The sequence below is a fragment of the Rhynchophorus ferrugineus genome, unplaced genomic scaffold, assembly GCF_030347505.1.
Source record: "Rhynchophorus ferrugineus isolate W39M unplaced genomic scaffold, kcgeb_rfMv2 rfM4, whole genome shotgun sequence".
Lineage (NCBI taxonomy): Eukaryota > Metazoa > Arthropoda > Insecta > Coleoptera > Curculionidae > Rhynchophorus > Rhynchophorus ferrugineus.
In genome coordinates, this window is record NW_027472583.1 from 49,504,141 (window position 1) to 49,525,378 (window position 21,238).

Below are 21,238 nucleotides of genomic sequence, written 5' to 3' on the forward strand. Positions count from 1 at the left end.
ATCTTCCGATTCGTGTGCAGGTACATTTCAGTCACGCCTAAAACAATTTATTAACCACAATTTGCATAGTTACGACGATAGATATTATCGACGTCTCTATTTAACAACACCATTATGGGCAAACTAATAATATCGGTAATTACGAGAAAGCGCCTTGTTCAAATCGCTGAATGCTTCATTCATTTACATTTCTCGCAAAACGTGACAGAACATTTAGTTAAATTTGTTTAATAAAGGGGTTTACGAATATTCTATTTTTTTCTTATATAATCGTATGCTTTGGTGTGATATGACAATTTATTCCAAATAATTTTTGCATTAAAACAATTATTAGTTAATATCTGTAAATAACTTTATTTAAATCAAAGTGTAGTGTAGTTAACTATTAACCAGAAAAGTTAGGTATGGTAAAAAGTGGTGGAAAAGGTAATTATGACGTATTAATTGAATGATTGACTATTGAAAATATCCATATCAATTTTATGTTGCGGCAAAATGATAAAAACTAATTATATCACTAAAATAATATGCCCAATTCCTAGCATAATTGTCCACACCCATCTCTACTGTCTAATTGGAATATACTCCCAATTTAATCTAAGATCAAAGAGATCGACTTATCAGTTAATCTTAAAGCGATTTTGGACCTATAGGACTGCCAAAACTAAGTTCTCCGATTAATTTCGGTAACGAAAAAGAACTACACGATGACCTCGAAATGAAATAGATTTAAGAAATTATCCAAGATTTCGCCTTAAAACATGAATTAAGGTTGCTAAATCGCAGCAATGTAGAAGCATTACAGCTACTAGACAACACGCAGTGAATCAAAAGATTGAAGCGAACCTTCACTTTAGCTTAAGTAGTCTAATTTAATTATATAGGGAAATTCTATTTCTTTTTCTATTTCTACAATCTCCTTTTAACCAACGTGGGTTTATCTGGATTGGACCTACTGTTTAACGTGGGTTCCGAACGTCGGTCCTCGGCATTAAGCCTACAGACTGGCGAGTGACCAACTTAGAAATCATCCCAGAAGACATCCGCTCTTATCCATTTATCATTTTCTTTGTCGGATTATGCACTCTTACCTAGGACAATCACAAATATAAATTTACGACCATGCCCCAGCAGGATTCGAACCCGCGACTGTCGCAACAGTTGGTGGACCGTCCTATCACCTTTACCACTGCGTCAACCAAACCCGATCTGTTTTTTGTAATGCACCATTACTGACTGGATGCATTATTACTCATCCATCTAGTCATCTCATGATGCATCCAACTCATCCAGTACCAAATATGGTCTTGAATAATGTTTAATTATTTCAAACGATTTAAAACTATTCATGATTTTGTAAATTTATCTAGCAAAAGTTTTTAATAGTTCCAAAATGTTCCTTTTAAATTCTCAATATTAAAATCTTGCTTTTAAGAGCCTAAACCATAGACTAATCTTATTCTAAATGTTAAAATATTTTATTACGAACAAGTTTTACATAATATTTGAATATTTTACGCACCTGGTAAGGAAATTTGATGAAACACACATAGATTTTATTTAAAAACTCACTGAACAAAGTAATGTATTGGTTACTTGCATGTATTTTAATCAGCGACATCTTTTGGTGAAAACCCGAAGTGTTTATATAACCTGGCCGTTATATACGATGATTTTGTCATTTTTACAACAAATAACACTTTTCCGTTTAGTGTTATTGAGTTATTCAGTGTGGTGCTAATCATGGAATACTCAAAATTTCATATCGACATTTATTACTTTTAATGTTTGCTTTCTTCTGCCAAACCCCATCCAGTAATTTTTGAAACATAACATGCTGCTCCGTCAAATCAGAATTATCGGTTTTGATTTCAATTATTTAAAAGTACAGATTGTGGCTTAAATAATAAAGAACGACTTGTAGATGCAAAATAATTCGAAGACAATTATCTGCGAGAATGATTGATGAGAAAGAAGATAAGATGATTACTGAATTAATGAATTGACTGAAAATGTCGTTCCGAACACTTTCAACGTCGCGATTTCGTTGCTTGTGAGACAGAAAAAGGACATATAGTATATCCAAAGTAACAGTGAGCGCACGTCATCAAGATGTATAATGCATTACCTATTATAGTTTGTAAATTCGTTTTAATACCAGACAATGTTTTCCTTCTCATTTTATTCCAGTTAAAAAGAGATACAATGAGCGCACGTTCGAACATATTCAAAAATTCAAAGTCAAAATTCTTCAAAACTCTAGAATAAGTGGTTATAAACCAGCAAACGCTGTTCTGGCTTTTTGATTGTTTAGATAAATATAAAATCACTGCTTAATATTTGTGGTTAGTCTAGTTGAAAATGCCGACGCCAAATAAATAGTCGGTCAGACTCTAACCGTTCTTACCAGTAAAATGCGTTAGAGAGGTAAGTATTGATACTATTAAATAATAAGCTGTTGGGGCTTTTATTTGAAATATATTTAATGTGTTGCAACTGTACTTTATATTAGTATAGACTCAATGACGAAAGTCTCTCAAGAAAAGAAATACCATATAATTCTTGATTCACCGAAAACTGTTTTCATGTTTTTTAGTGTAAATATAATTATTTCAGAGAGGTTAATATGGAAAGTACCCATAGAAAACTTAGGGATATGCAGCTATTTAAAGGATAGCAGTCATAACTTCAAACACTGTTAGGAAACATATGATTTAAACAGCACAAAGATAACGCACGAAGAGGTCTAATGCAACATTGTTTTTTTGCATAGAATCAAATTTTTAAAAGCATATAATAAAATTAACAGACTTCAATTTCACTCAAGATGCTAATAAAAACAGTTTAAAGACAATAAAAGTTGATCGAAAAAGGTAAATGTTAGAATAACATTTGGTCAGGTTACATACAAAAGATCCCAAGAAGTAGTTGGCAAAAGCTGTAATTAAGGAATGGCTTGCGATAAAGAGTACTTCAAATTATTAATGGGTATATATAACTTTTTTTATAAAATCTTTATTGGAAACGCTTAGTACAATCTTAATTTAGAATAAATTAATTACTACTTTTCCTATGTGGCGAGTACATATAAGTGAAATTTTTAATTGTGTTTTATGTAATTTACTTTTTCAATAATAGGCCTGAAAAAATATACACCGTAGTAATAGATGTTTGGATAATATGGCCACAGCAGGTAACGTCTTCCTCCCTATCACCATATATTCAATCAAACTGAATTGTTATGAGATATGCCAACGAAGAACTACAGGTACTACTAAACTACCATAAACATGCAAGTTGAGAAAATATATAAGCAAGAATTGTTTGTATATGTGGAAAGGATTGTCTACAGTAACACCGTTCAGTCTGGATAAACCCCATGAGACACACAGAAGCAGACCTAGACAAAGTGAAATAGTGGAATTGTGAACCAGGGTTAGATTAGAATTAACAGCTTAGTTATTAATTTGAATACTGGCTTAGAATGTGACAGTAAGCAAATTATTTTTTTTGAATGTGGGACTATGATCCAACTCTGATAATACCAAGACATGATGAGATGACAAGAAGTGATGAGATTAGAAGCAACTAGAAGTGAGTAATTAATATAGGATAACTGTAGAAAGTCGTGTTATAGAGTATAATTTATTTGCATAGATATATGTGTAATTATTTAGAATATATATGACCATTTGGTTAAAAAGAATGAGAAAGAATAAATATTAATTAACTATTTTCAGATATCGAAAATGCATAAGGGAGAATGCAGTGATTAAATCTAATTTTATCAAGAAAAATGTACGCAGGTAGTAACATAAGAGACTTAGGAAAAATACATGTTGTTATATATCAAATCCAAAATGTGAAAAATGTTAAAATTTAAATTACTGCTACTTTGGATAGACTATATATCGGTGATGTATTGTGACTGGCGATAAAGGGTAGATAAACTATGGCGCGAAATATTCATCGACGTAAATTATTGCTATGTATTTGGTGAATTCAGCAAGGTATAGTATATTTATTACGAACTGCGAAAAACGAACGAAACTGTTAGATGTCTAGCAGCGTCAACTGAACAAATTCAACAACGTTACAGAAAGGCTAGTAATAGCGAATAACATTCGCAAAATCACCTCTTGCATGACAACCACACGTTGCCAGAATTTTGAAGTATACACTATTGAAACTCAAATGGGCAGCTTTGCAAAGCGCCTTCTGGGTGCCATCTGTTTAAACCGACGCGCCGATTTCAAAGTTCTGAAAACATATAAAAATGGATCGATATAATGGCCTTTTTGAAGTGAAAACATGATCAAAATACTTGCAAGGACCTAATAATTAAATTGTTGAAATAATTTTATTTTAAACTATCCTATATATCGGAACGATTTCCACTTAATTTCAATCACGCCTTGTTGAACACTTTAATTTAAATATATGCATTTTCTAAGGTTATTCGTCTACATTCCATTATTAAAAAACGACAAATATTTCGCCGCATAACTTCGTCATTTCACAATTGGAACCAAACATCGACATGAAACGTTTCGACCTACTTGTACAGGAATATTTCAATGTGCTTTTGGGAAGAAAGCTGGGAGTTTTTCTGGCCGATATCCAAACAGGATTTCTCGACCGTTTTGTTAATTATTCGAATTTATTAGGATCATAAATACTGTTAACGCGACTTGTCATAACCATAACTTATATCATAAGTTAAATCGGCGTTCGGATTTCGGAGGTATTTAACTTATTGGAATTACTAACTTAATATAAATTTACGTGTACGCGTTGACTTAACTGAATAAATTCTAACGATTTTGTTAAAGAAACAATTTTATTCCTGGAGTGATAAATACTGTTATATACCTCCTCGTTCGATAAAACTGTGTCCCAAGCATGAATATATCAAAACGGAAAAACACCCAAAAGTCAAAGGGAGCTAAATCAGGCAAATATATGCAACAATGCGCATATTTAATTCACTACTATTCTCAATGAATTTTTAAATAGTATAAGAGGGTATTTTATTTTAATAAAGGCATATTCAACTACTTCCTTACCATTCAGTTTTGAAATTACATCAAATAGAAAAGAAAAGAACTGTTATACAAAAATATATATTAATTATTTAGAAGAAAGTTTTAATTATCTGTAGATAATAAGTTGCAACATACAACCAGACTCAGTTATGGCGATTATCTGCGAGAAGTAATATAAATACAAGTATTTCAGAATAAAATCCCGAGAAATATTGAGGATACACTCCCAGATGCTCCAGGAATAATTACTTACATCAGGACCTTCGGATTACAACCGTAATAGAGGAAATTAAGTGATTTGCAAAGAACTTTACTACCATATTAGCACCTAAGTGTTGAAACTCTTGAACAACACTTATCTAGGATAGCATCACGATAGACAAAAAGCAAAACACATTAGAACCAAAATAAAACAACTATACTGGTTAGTCGGAAGATACTCTCAACTTGATCTAAAATCAAAGAGGTTCATCTATAATAGAATTATAAAGCCAATTTGGACCTATGGGGTGCAAATATGGGGTTGCACTAAAAATTCAAATAAACTAGTCATACAACGCTGTCAAAACAAGGTTCTTCGATTGATTACCAACTCCTATCGCTATGTAACCAACGAAGAACTGCACGATGACCTGGAAATCAAATGCATTTGTAAAGTTATCCAAGATTTCGCCTTGAAACACGAAAGAAAATTACTAAGTCATACTAACGTGGAAGCAATACAACTGCTGGACAGCGCGCAGGATGTCAGGAGATTGAAACGAACAAAACCATACGAACTTATATAAAGTGTATACATTATACATTTAGTGTAAACTATAGCTATAAGTTAATAATTAATAAATAATTATAATTTTATAATTGATGAATACATACTGATGTATTTTCTCACACTCGTCTTGCTTCTTAATTAATCTAAGTACATAGGAAAAGTAGTAATAAATTAATTGTAAATTAATATTGTACTAAGCGTATCTAATTAAGATATTATTAATCGGAAAGGATTTAAAACGATATTATAAAGACCACGTTATAATATTTTTGCGGATTAGTTTTTCTTTTCAATATTAAAAATATTTCATGTTGCTAAAATATTTGCGATACTTTTTTGACTAACACAAAATTTCTCATTTTAAAGGGCTTATTGAAGTTATGTAGACATAAGAGATAAATATAAAAGATAATTTGTCTTAAATTATTTATATATTTTTTATTAGATCAACTACTACTTGTACTATCCTGATAAATATAGAGAATACAACCAAATACAGATTTTTAATATCCCAGAGTATAAACAACTGTGTGTTAATAATAAGCTTGACAAATTTCGCAACAAAAAAGTTTTTCGTTTATTTTAATTTATACTATTGTTTATTTTTAATTTATTTTTAAAAAATCATATCGAAGGCAGTACATATTGCAATTTATTGGAGTTATAGTATGTTGGAATCAACGTAGTTTATAATCGACAAAAATAAACAAATTTCTCATAAATTATTTCTATAATTTTTGTTACGTTAAACACTTCTTGTGATACACTCATAAATAAGATAAATATATAGAATACAACCAAATACAGATTTTTAATATCCCAGAGTATAAACAACTTATCTTTTAATAATAAGCATATCGAATTTCGTAACAATTTTTTTTTGTTTATTTTAATTTATATTATTGTTTAGTTTCAATTTATTTTTAAAAAATTATATCGAAGGCGGTACATATTGAAATTTATTGGAGTAATAGTATGTTAGAAACAACGTAGTTTATAATCAACAAAAATAAATAAATTTCTCATAAATTATTATTATTATATATATATTTTAATATATATTTTAAAGTCTCTTTTTACCAACTATGGGTTTATCTGGACTGAGCCTAAAGTTTAACGTGGGCTCCGAACCACGGTCCTCAGCATTAAGCCTACCGACTGGCGAGTGACCAACTTTAGAAATCATCCCAGAAGATATCCGGTCTTACCCAGCCTGGTTACTGGCGTGACTGGGATCATATTCCCTGTCGGATTTTACACTCTTGCCTAGAACATTCACAAATACTAAACAATTTCAAACATTTACAACCATGCCCCAGCAGAATTATATATATTTTTGCTACGTTAAATACTTCTTGTGATACCCTCATAAATATAAAGAGGGTAAAATTATTAAACAAAAAGCCAAAATTAATTCCAATATTTTAAATTACCTAAGGAATGTTGTAGTAAAAAAAAATTAAAAATTAAAACTAAAGTGATATACAAAATGAACAATAAGTTTTTATGATAATTTGTGAAATAATAGATGAGGATATGCGACAAAATTAAATTAATCTTAATATAGGTAGTATCAAAATAGAGCCATATCATATTAAATGGTTGAAAATCTATATTTAAATTTATCATGTACATATCTCAAGAAATAAAAAACAATATACCATGTTTATACAAAACACGTGACGAATCAAGATCAGCTTGGTGTTTCAGAGATCAAATATACGAAATGTATAAAACAGTAAGTAATTTTTTCAATCAAAACATAATTTAATACAATTATTTCAGAGAAAATTGTTAGTCTGGAAAGTATCTATAAAAATCCAAAAGATATATAGCTATTTGAGAGATGTAGAACATCCGTTCATACATTGTTGGATAATATAGGATTTAAGTGGTGTAAAGATAACCCACGAAGGGGTATAATGAAACTTCCAGGGATTGCTTTTAAAAGAATACAATTTTTAAAAACATATAACAAAATCAAGGAAGAAATATATCAATTTATATATTTAAATGAAAAATGGTACATTGGGTTGCTCATGGCAAGATGATAATAAATATTGTAAAGACAACGAAAGCTGATGGAAAAAGGTAACTGTTGGAATAACTATAGATTAGGTTTTGTTAGTCATAACATTTATTCATTGCAGACATGTAGTTCTTCGTACTATTACTTGGTAAATATGAATGAAATATTTAATTGCATTTTATGTAATTTAGTTTTTTAGAAATAGGCCTGAGAAAAGATACATAGTAGATCAGATTACTGAATGTTATGGCCACAGAATATTACGTCTTCCTCCCTATCACTGCATTTTTAATCCAATTGAGTTGATACGGGGTATTGCAAAGAATTATTAAAATAGATATTCGAGGAGGATATTCAAACCAGAACTGTCTGGATTTATGGAACCAGCCATTGTTGAAAATAACATCTTCGGTTTGTGTGAGCTCGATCAGACACATTGAAGAAGAAATTGACAAATGGTAGAATCTTGAGCTAGATTTTGATAGATTGGAAATAAACAGCTTAGTTATTCTCTTGATAAGTGTTTCTGAAAGTGAAAGTGATTGAATAAAACCTTATGAATGTTGGTTTATGACTCAATTCTGACGATTACCAAGACAGGGTGATGAAAGAGGAAATCACTAAAGGTCAGTATACAATTAATATACTTTAGTTGTAGGGAATTGTATTATAAAGTGTGAAAGCTTTATGAGCATGTGTGTTGTTATTCAGAATATACATGAATATTTGGTTAAAATGTATGAGGAAAGAAATAACACTAACTGTTTTGCAGATATAGCAAATGCATTAAGGAGAATGCAATGATTAAATGTAGTTTCATCAAAAAAAATGTTTACATTAAGAAGATAGTAAGAGGACAAACTAAAGAGAAATATAGTAATATCATAAAGACTTTACAAGGATACATTACATCGAAAGAAACAAGAACTAAGCGTAAAACAGAAATATGCTCTCTAATGAAAGTAAAATACATTACTCAGATATACAATTGTTAATTATATGAATTAGACCTTCGGGGATACCACTACATACAATAACGCGCCTAGAACCCTACGGACAGTAGTGCGGACAAAAAGCTCAATGTATATATAATAAAACAACTGTAACTTATAAATTATTGCGGCTGCAAAATTAATTGTAGTTTTAAGTACAATTTTTTGTAGCGATAATAAATGCATTTGATGTACTGTGATGTTAAAATAAATTATATTTAATAAAATATTTGTTCAATTATTTTATTCATAATAAAACGTTGTTATATGTCAGAGCCAAAATATACTAGAACTCAGAGTAGCTGCGGTAACATTCCGACGTATCCCGTGTCACTGTTATTTTGAATGGACTATACATTTTTATACCTGCATAAGGTATTTTTTAATCAGCCTAACGTATTTATTGTTTTTGTAATATACATTTTATGTGGCAAACATGGATAAAAGCTAAGGACTATATGAATACACAAATGAAGTAATAAATGCATAGATAGAACACGTAAGACATAATAGAAGAAATTATGAATTATTAACAGTACATTTGTAAACATTTTAAAGAATTGATGAATATTACAGTATTTAATGATGAATGCAATGAGATATGTGACTATATTATATTTTATTATTTGAACATTGTATCAATTATTTTGATTATTTATTTTATAGACTATATTTTGGCAAATCACTAGATAATTCAATAATTGTAAAGACATTGTTTTAATATAGATCCAAATTTTAAAAAATAAATTAACTAATTGTGTTCGTTATTGTTTTAATATACATGTTAAAGTCAAATATATATTTCAAAGTTGTTCCAATCATATATTCTATTTTAATCTACAAGCATGTATTACTTCATTTATTATTCCATATTATATTTACAACATAAAACTAAAGATCATGTATACATATATTTCATTCTCTGAAGTTGTTACAGTCCCGAAAATAATCTTACTTATGATATTTTCTTATAACTTTCAGGGCCGCAGTCATTTACAGTTATTAATACTTTGTTGATTATTGAAAGTTAATGCAAATTATATTTAATTAAATACAATTTAAAAATGTTAGTGAGTATTAGTTCTGGAGAGAGTTTCAATATTTATTATTTTTTAACATACAAATATTTTAATAAATGTTATATATTAAATAAATGTCTGATCTTATATTGGAAATACAGCGACAAGTTTTTGTAACATATCATTTTTAAATTCGTCATATTACTCTATTATAAGAAATACATTGTGGTTGAATTTTGACCACAGGCGATCTCTAGTATTAATTAAAATGTGTTAGAATTAATAGCTGTAGTTTATATTTATTTTTGATTATATGATGACGTTATATAGTTCTAATTATATTCATTTGATACTTTTCAATATTTTGGAGTTGATCCCGTTAAATTTACTGAATGTACGAGTATATTAAGATATCCCTACGTAAAGTAATATTTTTGTAACACCAATTATCATTTTCAATGCTCCTGAACTAGCTCATTTTAGTGCCATTTTAAGATTAGCGGGTTAATGATCTCTCGATAGAAAGGTTTTTTTTTCATATAGAAATGTAATAATAACAATACCCACCTGAACTAGGTCTGTCTGAATATCGTGTGCAATATACCCAGGCGGGCCAGAGCATCGGCTGGTCGCCCTTCGACGACTCGCTCTTCGTTTCGCCTCCACCCTGATCACTGCCGGGGCTGAGATCCACCGGCCCTCCCGTCCTATCACTCTCCCCGCCCACCGCGGCGGGGGCCGACCGTTGCTCCCCCGAAAAACCACCCTCCGACGTCGCCGCCCTCTTGCAGGGCGGCGGTCTGGCTTTGCGGATCGCTATCGGGTCCAAGATCCTGCTGCGGCCGAAGTCCGCCTTCAATATGTTGTCGATGGAGAACTTCAAGGTGGCCTGGTGGTTGTCGCTCTTGGCGTCGGGGGCGGCACGGGGTCGCCCTTGTTCCGGCTGCTGGCCGAAGGGCTCGTGGTGGTGCTTCGACGAGGCGAAGGCGGACTCCGCGGGACTGTTCGGAGACTTCACGGCAGCCGGCGCCCATCGGGAACCGGGACTGCCCGGACTGTCGGCCCCGTCGCTCCGCACGGACGTCGGCGAACACAAACTAGAACCCCCATTGTCTCCCCGATAGCCGAAATTCACCAGGTGCTCGGCGCGGAACAGAAAACTCGCCGGCGGCGACGGACAAGACCTGGAACTGCTGTTGGACGGGCTCAGACGAGACGGTCCCTGGGACAGGGCGTTGAGGTGGTCCTCCAGGTTCTTGAAGCTGAGCGTGGACACGGCCGCCGCGGCGGCGGTTCCCTCATCCGGCAGACGATTCTCCACCTCGTTCCCCACGGAGAGTACGGTATCGTCACTGCAACAACTGTCCTGATCGGTAACGGGCGACCCGTGGGCGTCCGATCGTCGCCCCAGCATCGTCAAGCTGCTCGCTACGGCCGCCATTCCTCCATGGTCCGCGCGATTTCACGTGAGGCACCCTCGCAAGCCCATACCTGATCGATCGATGCAGACACGACAACGTTCGGCGAACATCTGCCGATAGCGACCGGCCGGTGGGGCGGAGTCGACGAATGGGCGGGGCCGAACGCTGGGCGGGACCGAGCCGTAAGCCGTGAGGGAGCGGGGTTGCCGCTGTAAGCGGCTTTTCTGGCGATTAAATGTAATTTTTTTACGGCTACGAATGTATTTCCTCGCAACTCGTCGAGAAGTGAATATGTATGAGGGTCAGATCGGTGAGTAAATAAGATAAAGTTATTTAATAGCGTTCCCTCACTTATCGGTTTAAAGGAGCTTGCCGAAAAAAAAATACTGATACGGACGCAAGCAGCGTAAAATATTCATATCCAGCCTCAATATTTGCATGCTAATCGATTCTTATTAGGAAGAGATTCAGCGAATAATTGCTTGCAGCGTTTTTTAATTAATTTTTCGATATATAACACGAGTTTTTAACGGATTTGATTACCAAGCCTTTTAATTGTTAATTTCTACTTTTAGCAGATCTTTGCTTGTTATATAAAATATAATGAATTCTAAGAGATATACCATTTATTAATTAATTCCTACTTCAGTTCACTACTATTTCTATAAATATGTTTTAATAACAAGTACAATATTTAATTATTCTTCAATATTGGGTCAATTGTTAATCGGAATAAGTCAAGATAATATGAAAATTTAATATTGTTGTGTTAATAGCGAACATTATATTCCACATTACATTGCACGATATCTTGGAAGACTACAATTTAAAATTAAGATAATTTCAGAAAATTTAAAAGTTGAATGCTGGAATAGTTAAATGTTTTCTCTTTTTTTATATATACGATTGATATTTATTAATGTATTATAAGTTTTGGCCCATCAGCCTCTAAGGACTCTTTAGGACCTTAAAATTATATAAATATATGTATTTAATCATTTATGAAATAAATGTGTATATAGTCCTTCCAATAAAACAGATTGGTAGATAAGGCTTTTAGGAGGTACCACTACATAGAAAGACGAGCCTAGAACTCTACCTCATTGTTTAATTAAAGGTCCATAGTTTAATGTAAATATAATAAAACAACTCTAACCTACAAACTATGACAGTTTAATAAACTATTGTATAAGTCCTTGGAAACGGTATGCATTAGATGAAAATTAAAATAAATTATATTTGATAAGGATATTTTTGTTTCATTGTTTTACTTACATTAGCATTTTGTCAGTGAAAATAAACCAAAACTTAAATTTGATTTTTTAACGTTGCATTATAAATGTTGATGACGTGCATTGACTGTTTTATTCGAATAATTACAGATATACAGAAATGTAGATAAAAGATTCATCTTATAGCAACCTTAGGTTTGAATGCTGATTCTTTGAAATTGTCTATGGCAAAAATATAGAATCCAAAACGGAACAACGATAAGGGCTACCACCATACCACCTGAGTATTAATATAAGGTCTCTAAGTTGGTCATTCGCAACTTACTATGGTTAATGACAGACACAAGAATGTTTAAAGACCGCGGTAAACAATTGGCAAAGCCCAAATTTATAAAAAAAAATCACTTATATAAAACAATAATCACTGGTAATTCGTGAATCTAATTACAATTACACCTAATAATGTATTCGTACTACAATGTCATTCATTCTAAACTTCTAATCACTTAAATTAATTTTCCAACTCTATCTATTTACTAAGACATTACTCAACTGTTGGTGAGTTGTTAGTTCCCACGTGGGGCATAAGACAGAGAAGAAAGCAATAGTTACATTTTAGGTGGCAGACGTGGATAAAGATAAAGACTATATGAATATAAAAGTGAGGTAATAAACATATGTAGGAGTTAAAATTAAACCATATAACATATATAGATGGAACACAATATAATCAACAGTACAGTGCCTTAAATTCATTTTCCCAACACTATCTATTTACTAAGCCATTCCTTGCCAACTATCTCAACATCACAAAAACAGCCCAACACTTTTCACGAGAAGTTTTGTTTTAATCATCATCATCAATCAATAGCCGGCCCTTGGAAAAGTATCCATTTCTTACCCATTATGTTACTAATAGTGCTGCAGGACTCTGAACATTCTTGACCAACATTTAAATCTCACCACAATTGTTTTTTGTTTGTTGTTGTTTTTGTTCACTATTATTTTTTGATCAATGTCTTTTTCAGGGTGTTTTCTACGTTTTCCATTCAAATGGCCTAAATGTGTGAGGACTGCGTATACTTTTCACTCCACAAATATGTCCAAACTATTGTAATCTGTATTTATACATTTTTCCCTCAACTATGTACTGATTCTCGCATCTTAAACCAATGACTTTATTTCTAATAAGCTTTTGGAGAGAAACATGTAGAACTTCGTTCTTCGATTATTATATATATTTCTATTATATATATATATATATATATATATATATATATATATATATATATATATATATATATATATATATATATATATATATATACTATATATATATATATATATATACAATATATATATATATATATATATATATATATATATACAATATATTGAGAGTAACATCCTAGCCTTTATTCAATGGAAGCTATCCAATATTACAAACATAGAGCTATAGAAATAATGTATACTTACACTAATAATAAATATAACTTATAGGGAAAAATTTTATAAATCTTTTTTTTATTTTAATTTACAGCATTTCATCTGGCAATGTTTCATCGGATGCGTATTAAATGTTCTTAATTTATATTTATATAAATTTATATTATTTGTTTGTATTAAAAAAATTAAATTCATGACACATTAATGATATTGTTCTACAATAATCAATATCAATGACTAATTGCATATTACATTATGATAATTGACTTCTATAATACAATTTAATACAACCCTTATCGCTTATATAATTAACAAAAATTATTATTGAAAAACTCTAAAATTTTATCTCGATATTCAGTCGATTCACAAATAAAATTGTCAGTAAATTTACTTCAGCAAATGGAAAGTACTCTTTCCTAGAGATTAAACAAAAGAATATCGAAAAAGGCCAGACATCCCGTTACTTATTCGTCGAGTTTCGATAGAGTTTTACGGGAAATTGGGACCGTCATCGTAGCAGTCTTCACGTCCGTTCTCCGGAAGATCGCTCAAAACATCTTCTTCGACGAACCCATTGCCTCATACCGACCGTCTTAATTAAAATGCTGCAGCTGCCGATGGTCATTATTTTTTCCTTGGATTTCGCGCTTTATTGTTCGCCGGAACTTAGTGCGCCTGTTCCCTGAAATTCTGCCGATCCGGTCCTGTCCCACCTCCATCTCGGCCTCTATTATCTCGCCGCCTCGTACCCCTCCTCACTCCGTACAGCGAACCTAATCGCTAAATTGGCAACGTCGACGGAATAGAGATCGTTCGTCGGGACCACACACGTCGCCGCTACGATTGGTCGTAGGCTCCGCCCGCCGGAGGGCGGGGCTCCTCGTGGGAAAGGGTCGGTGGGCGGAGAAACGTGGTGGGGGTTAGTCGACGTGGTAGGGGGAGATAGAGGGATCATAGCCGGCGTGATTTATTCGTGTTTTGTCGGCAGGGTAGGGCCAATTGATCGTTTTTTCGGCATCGATATGATGGATCGTGTCGTTGGTTGTGTGTGTGTGTGTACGGGGCCGAGAACAGCGGGATGGAGAGTCGATTTTATCAGTTTTATGAGGCGGTTTGTTTGCGATAGGTGTGAGCAAATGCGATGATTGAAAATAAATTAACGTCGAACTGTATGGGATCGTTGTTTTTGATATAGAGTTAATGGCAATCTAGAAATCAGAGAGAGTACGCCAATTGAACTGGACAATATATCCTCAATAAATACATCAAATACTTGAAAAAACAATCAATATCTTCAGTTTTGTTTTTATCATAACAATATCTATACACTCAAGATCACATTATAAATTGTTATATATATATATATATATATATATATATATATATATATATAATCAAGCTCGCTTAACTGAAATAACACCTCCTTAACGTTTCGGAGAACCTATAGACGCTCCGTTAAGAGACCATTTTTATAGCTTCTATCCACTTCAAAATATAAATAATTTAAACTTATATTAGATAAAACTGTCACAGTTCGTTCACTGCGTCACTGTTTTGAGATCATAAAATTATTACAAATCAGTAATTGTTGAAGATGTAGTTCATGCGCGTGTTGTCATCAAAGAATAGTAAGATAATAATGCTGTTATTCATTATAACAAATACTGCTTCTCACATGTAAATCATTCTTGCCAACGTTTTTATAAATAAATGAAATCATATCATTCCGAAACTATATCATTCTACAGACATTCGGCAATTCCCTAAATCTTTCGAAGATATTCATCCTAGAAATCCTATTTTCAATATCTAACAGAATTGTGTTCTCTATTTAAAATAGCTTAAAATTCTTAAATTTCCTATTATTATTTAAATTGTACATTTTATTTATATCGATAAATATGAACTAAATAAAATATGAATAAAAAAGAAAATATTGTAATTAATTTTTATTTACAACATGTCAGCGCTAAGACTACAGTAAGAAGTACCTATCACAATCATCAGACATTATACCTTCAAATTATGATTTTTTTAATCAGTTAAAGCAACAATATCATTGAGTTTTACTCTAAGCTTCGGTCTAACTTTTTAAACATTTTCCTGTTATATTATAAACACATTACCTTCTGATATCTTTAAAGTGTAGCACACGTCTTTATGTAACTTCAGTTTACGGTTATCAAAACTATTTTATGAATCTTTAGTATATTTCTATTGATTTTTGGGAGCAAAAATTTTACCGGGTTTAGCAACAGCATTTCCACAGCCATTTTCAAATTCAGTATACGAATCAATAACCATTAATATCTCTTGTATCGGGTCTACATGGCACTTATCAAGGTGGTGTTTCGTTATAGTAGCATTTTTCCAATCAAAATAACAATGCAAAAACACAAGAAATTTCTCAACCATCGTTTTGAACATACCAAAAATTCACTCTAAACTAATAGTATGTAGCTTTTGAAAATTTGTATTATCCATGAATTTATGACTACTACAATAAGGAGATAGCAGGAGGCTTTGTGAATGGAGGTCAAATGAAATTAAACAGTGGTGTTTACATTATGTAACCATTCTTTATTGGCTATATAAAAAAATGTGAAAAATACAATTAGATAAAACGGATGGCAGCGGTGTTACCTGGAGACGAGGCTTGGGCAGTCGATGGTGGCACATCTAAACCAAACGATAGTCGAGTACTGAATGAATAGAAATACCCTTCAATAACATCCCAGATAAACGTCTCGGGGATGCCAGCTAAAGATTAAAGATATTCTCTCTAGCCGGAAAACAATCGACGCAGGAAGTCCACAAGGCTACCTCCTGGCACCCGCTCTATTTAATATTTTTCTTTCAGATATCCCTAGGAGATCACAAGTTAAGGCAGCTTTTTACGCAAACGACACTGCTTACTTTGCTTCTTCAAGAGTAGGATCGCACATCCAAAACAGACTCCAAAAACAACTCGATGAGATGGTCCAGTGGTTACATATCTGGAGGTTGCGGGTCAACCCACAGAAAACCCAAACCATCTTCTTCCACAAGAAGCGTTTTGCACCGAGCATTTCGCGTCTTAATATCGAAAACGTCGAAATCCCATGGTCAGAAGAAGCCACCTATCTCGGTCTTGTCTTCGATGGCAAGTTTAGGTGGAATTCCTAGATTCAAAGGACCCTCCGTAAAGGTCAAGGTATTGTTAATTTGCTGTTCCCGCTTATCAACCCTGCCAGCACGCTTCCTCTCTCAATAAAATCTCTCATGCACAAGGTGCTGGTTCGATCAGTCGTTCTATTCGGCTTCAGTGTGTATCTCAAATACGTCTAACCTAGCCAAGTGGAACGTCTTCAAGTCTTTGAAAACAAAATTCTCAGGAAAATAATCAAAGCCCCCTGGTTCGTCAGGAATAATCAAATTCCTAGAGAAACAGACGTCCCCCAAGTTTACGATTTTATATCCGAGCTTTAGTCGAGATATTTCTCCACTCTTCGTCTCTCGGAGAATAGATGATTTGGAGCTGGCCGATATTTTAGGCCAATAGCTATTCGGCTCTTCGTGGCCTTATTCTATCACAGCCGACATTACCCCGTCGTGCTCCAACTCCTAATTGTCTCGACCTTCTCCGGCGAGCAATTAACTACTTGCCTGGCTCTTGTGCCTCTTAACGGTGTTACCGGTTACGGGCACCCTCCTTACTAACAGTAAGAAGTATTAGTTAGGGTCATTGGGTCAGCTGATTAGAGCGGGGTTTAGAAGGTAGCCCAGAGGAAGTCGTCACATAACCAGTCCAACTCCCTTATTCCTGCGGGTCTCCCCGACCAGGTATCCGTAACAGGCATCCCCTTTCCGGTTTGGGGTAAAAAACAGTCAACCAAAAAAGAATAGTCAAATTTAACTGCACTAGTAGGATTTTATTAAATAATGAAATTAAAAATGAAAACAGCCTAAAACAGACAAATTATCTATCACTAAAACAACAGAGGTTGTTACGAATTAGTGGTTTCAGTGACGAAATTACATACATCGATTTAATCGATTGTCTCATGATTGATCCACCTTACCCCTTATTTAATCGCAAAATTAAAACCAGGTGATATTATTTGTTCATAGACCTGATGGAAATTCTCCAAAAATGACAGATATGCTCAAACAAATACCTATTATTCCACATAATTATATAAAAGAATATATAAATTCTGAACTGATCATATCTCCATTCAAGGCAAAAACTGAAATGATAGTTGCTAAATAATGCGTTTTTATTAGTTGGACTGAACGTTTTGACACACCTCCACATATATTGTCTGTACAACAAAATATATTTTATCAGATTCACAGTTATTTAATACCAAACATGCTGATGTCATGCTATTTAACAATGAGTTGGAACTTTATATAATACATAACCTATTCCAACACATGTACGATTATGGAACATTAAACTAAATAATGTAACGTTATCTTGATTATTGCTTGATTAAATAATATTAAGGTAATATTTGTAAACTCTATATTTTCTGCAGTAATAAAAATGCATTCACACTGTCGCAACATGCAATAGCAACTTTTTTAAATACAACATAAATATCCAAATAATGACTAGGTTGTTCAAGGACATAGTAAGCTGTGTGCAAACGGTATTATAGTTTCTCTAGAAATAGAATAACAACACAAATGTAACTATTAGACGTCTCCATGTAATATGATCATATTTCGACTTTAAAAAGGCATATATTGAGAACATAATTGATAATTATTAATCATTATTTTTAATTGAAACCTTCGATTTAAACGTTTCCAAAACTCATAATAGACATTTCCAAAACTCATTTTAAACGTATCAGCTAACGTGTCTTAATTTAAATTTTCGAAATCACTACAATAACTTAACTCATATCCATTAGCCTCGTAGCACCATATATTTCTAAAACAATCGACGATCGTCAACTATAGTCTATCCAAAGAAGTTTTGAACATACATCATCAAGATGTATTGCTTGTCGCAATTTGTCAACTCGTTGTAGAATCAGACAACATTTTCTATCCAATTATATTCTAATTAAAAAGAGACAAAACGCTGTCTGAAATGTTCGAACGTGTAACCAAACCAGCCTGCCAAAGTCAGCCGGTTGTCAAACGTATACAAAATTCTTCAGAACTTGCTTGTTTTGAAACCTAGGACCGAAAGATATCAACAGCCGTACCAGATCGCAACCGTACCAACCACAACCGTTTCGAATTATCATATTTTTCAAAGCCCTTTTTATGCAGCACATTTTGTTTGGTATATAATTTTTTTTGTATTTGATATTTTTTCATACATTTTTGTATTTTTGTTGCTTGGAGTAATTGTATGTAAAATTCTGGCAGGGGAGTATTGTAGCGACCTTGAGGCATGTCGAATTTTACATCGTGGAATAACGGTCTACAAAATACCCATAAATATAATCCCAGATGTTGAACACGGGCGGGGTGCCAGCAGCGCCAACTAGAACCCGATAACGAATAGCTGGCGGCAACCCCGAGACGTTTATCTGGGATGTTATTGAAGGGTATTTCGATTCATTCAGTGCTCAACCATCGTTTGGTTTAGACGTGCCACCATCGACTGTCCAAGCCTCGTCTGCAGGTAACACCGCTGCCATCTAATTATATTTTTCACATTTTTTTATATAGCCAATAAATAACGGTCACATAATGTAAACACCACTGTTTCATTTCGTTTTACCTCCATTCACCGAGCCACATCATTTACCCTAAAAAACCATCCTCATACGAAACGGGCGACAAATCAAGATCAGCTTGATGTTAGCTCTATCAGAGATTAAACATATTAAATGTATAAAAAGTGTGAGTAGATTTTTAATACAAACATAATTTAATACAATTATTTCAGAGGAAACTGTTAGTCTGAAAAGTATCGAAGCGGTCTAATGAAACTTCCGGATATTGCTTTTAAAAAAATACAAATTTTGAACAAACCTAATAAAAAGAAGGAAGACTTATTATTTCAATTTATGATTTAGCTGAGACATGGATATTTCAGAATGAGACCAGCAAACCCAATGATCACTTATGACAAGATAATAACAAAAATAGTGTTATGACACCAATAGTTGACGGAAAACGGTAAACGTTCGAATAGCATTTAATTAGGTTTTATTAACCATAACATTTATTAATAATTCATTACAGATATATTGTTCTTCATGGTGAAAACAGAAATGGTTAATAACATCTTCGGTTTGGATGAACTGGATCAGGCACATTAAAGAAGAAATTGATAAATGATGGAATTGTGAACAAATGTTAGATTGGAAATTAACAGCTCAGTTATTCACTTGAATGAAACTTTCTGAATATGATATGATTCAATGCTGTCAATTAGACAGGGTAATGAGAGTGAAAGCAACTAAAGGTGGGTATATATTTAATAAATAACTGTAGGATATGTTATTGTAGAGTGCAAAAGATTTATGTGCACATATTTGTGTGTAATTGTTCAGAATATACATGAGCATTTGGTTAAAATGTGTTAGAAGAGAAAGAATAAAAACTGTTTTGCAAATATGGCAAATGCATTAAGGAGAATGCACTGATTAAATCTAGATTTATCAAGAAAGATGTATACAGGTATTCACAGAACAAAAGGGGAAAGTAAAATATATTACTTGGGTCTACAATTGTTAATCAAGTGGATTAGGCCTCCAGGGTATACAACTACATAAAAAATGTGCCTAGAACTCTAACTTAGGCGGTATAGAAAAGAGTTCAATGTCAATATAACCGGACACAACCCTAATCTACAAACTATTATAACTGTGTACTTAATTGTAGTTAAATTTAGTTTATATAGACTATAATTTTGTTGTATGTGAAAGGCAAACTGAAGTAAAAATCAGAGTTGATGCGGCAACGTTGCGACGCTTTGAACTCACAACTTCTTTGGATAGACTATATTCATAGATATTCTCTCCAATTGGCTTCAATATGTGTATTCCAATGCAGAATAGTTAATATTTCAAGGTTATATTGTTGATAGTTTTTTACGATATGACGCTTTACGTTAGATGCCCAGGTAGCTCGTCGGACATTCGATTATTTTCAACGACTAACTTACTAACTAAGTCAGTTTGTCTTCTCATTGGCATTGTTAACAATAAAAGTGAAGCACTTACTGGGATGAGACATCATTCTCACCTCTTCTTGGCCAATAAATATTTATTAAAAAGATTCTTAGAAAACATTTAAAAATATAAAAATATGACAACGGCAACGCATA

General features: G+C 33.0%; 1 protein-coding gene across 1 annotated transcript in view; it reads right to left on the reverse strand.

Annotated features, from left to right (window-relative positions):
* Positions 1 to 11,375, reverse strand: part of LOC143196479 (homeobox protein invected) — a 172,031-nt gene extending 160,656 nt beyond the window's left edge. Inside the window, exon 1 of the mRNA XM_076404178.1 lies at positions 10,421 to 11,375. Within this exon, the coding sequence (XP_076260293.1) occupies positions 10,421 to 11,298 (878 nt within the window). The 5' untranslated portion in view covers positions 11,299 to 11,375. The remainder of the gene's footprint in view (positions 1 to 10,420) is intronic.
* Between the last annotated feature and the right edge of the window lie 9,863 nt (positions 11,376 to 21,238).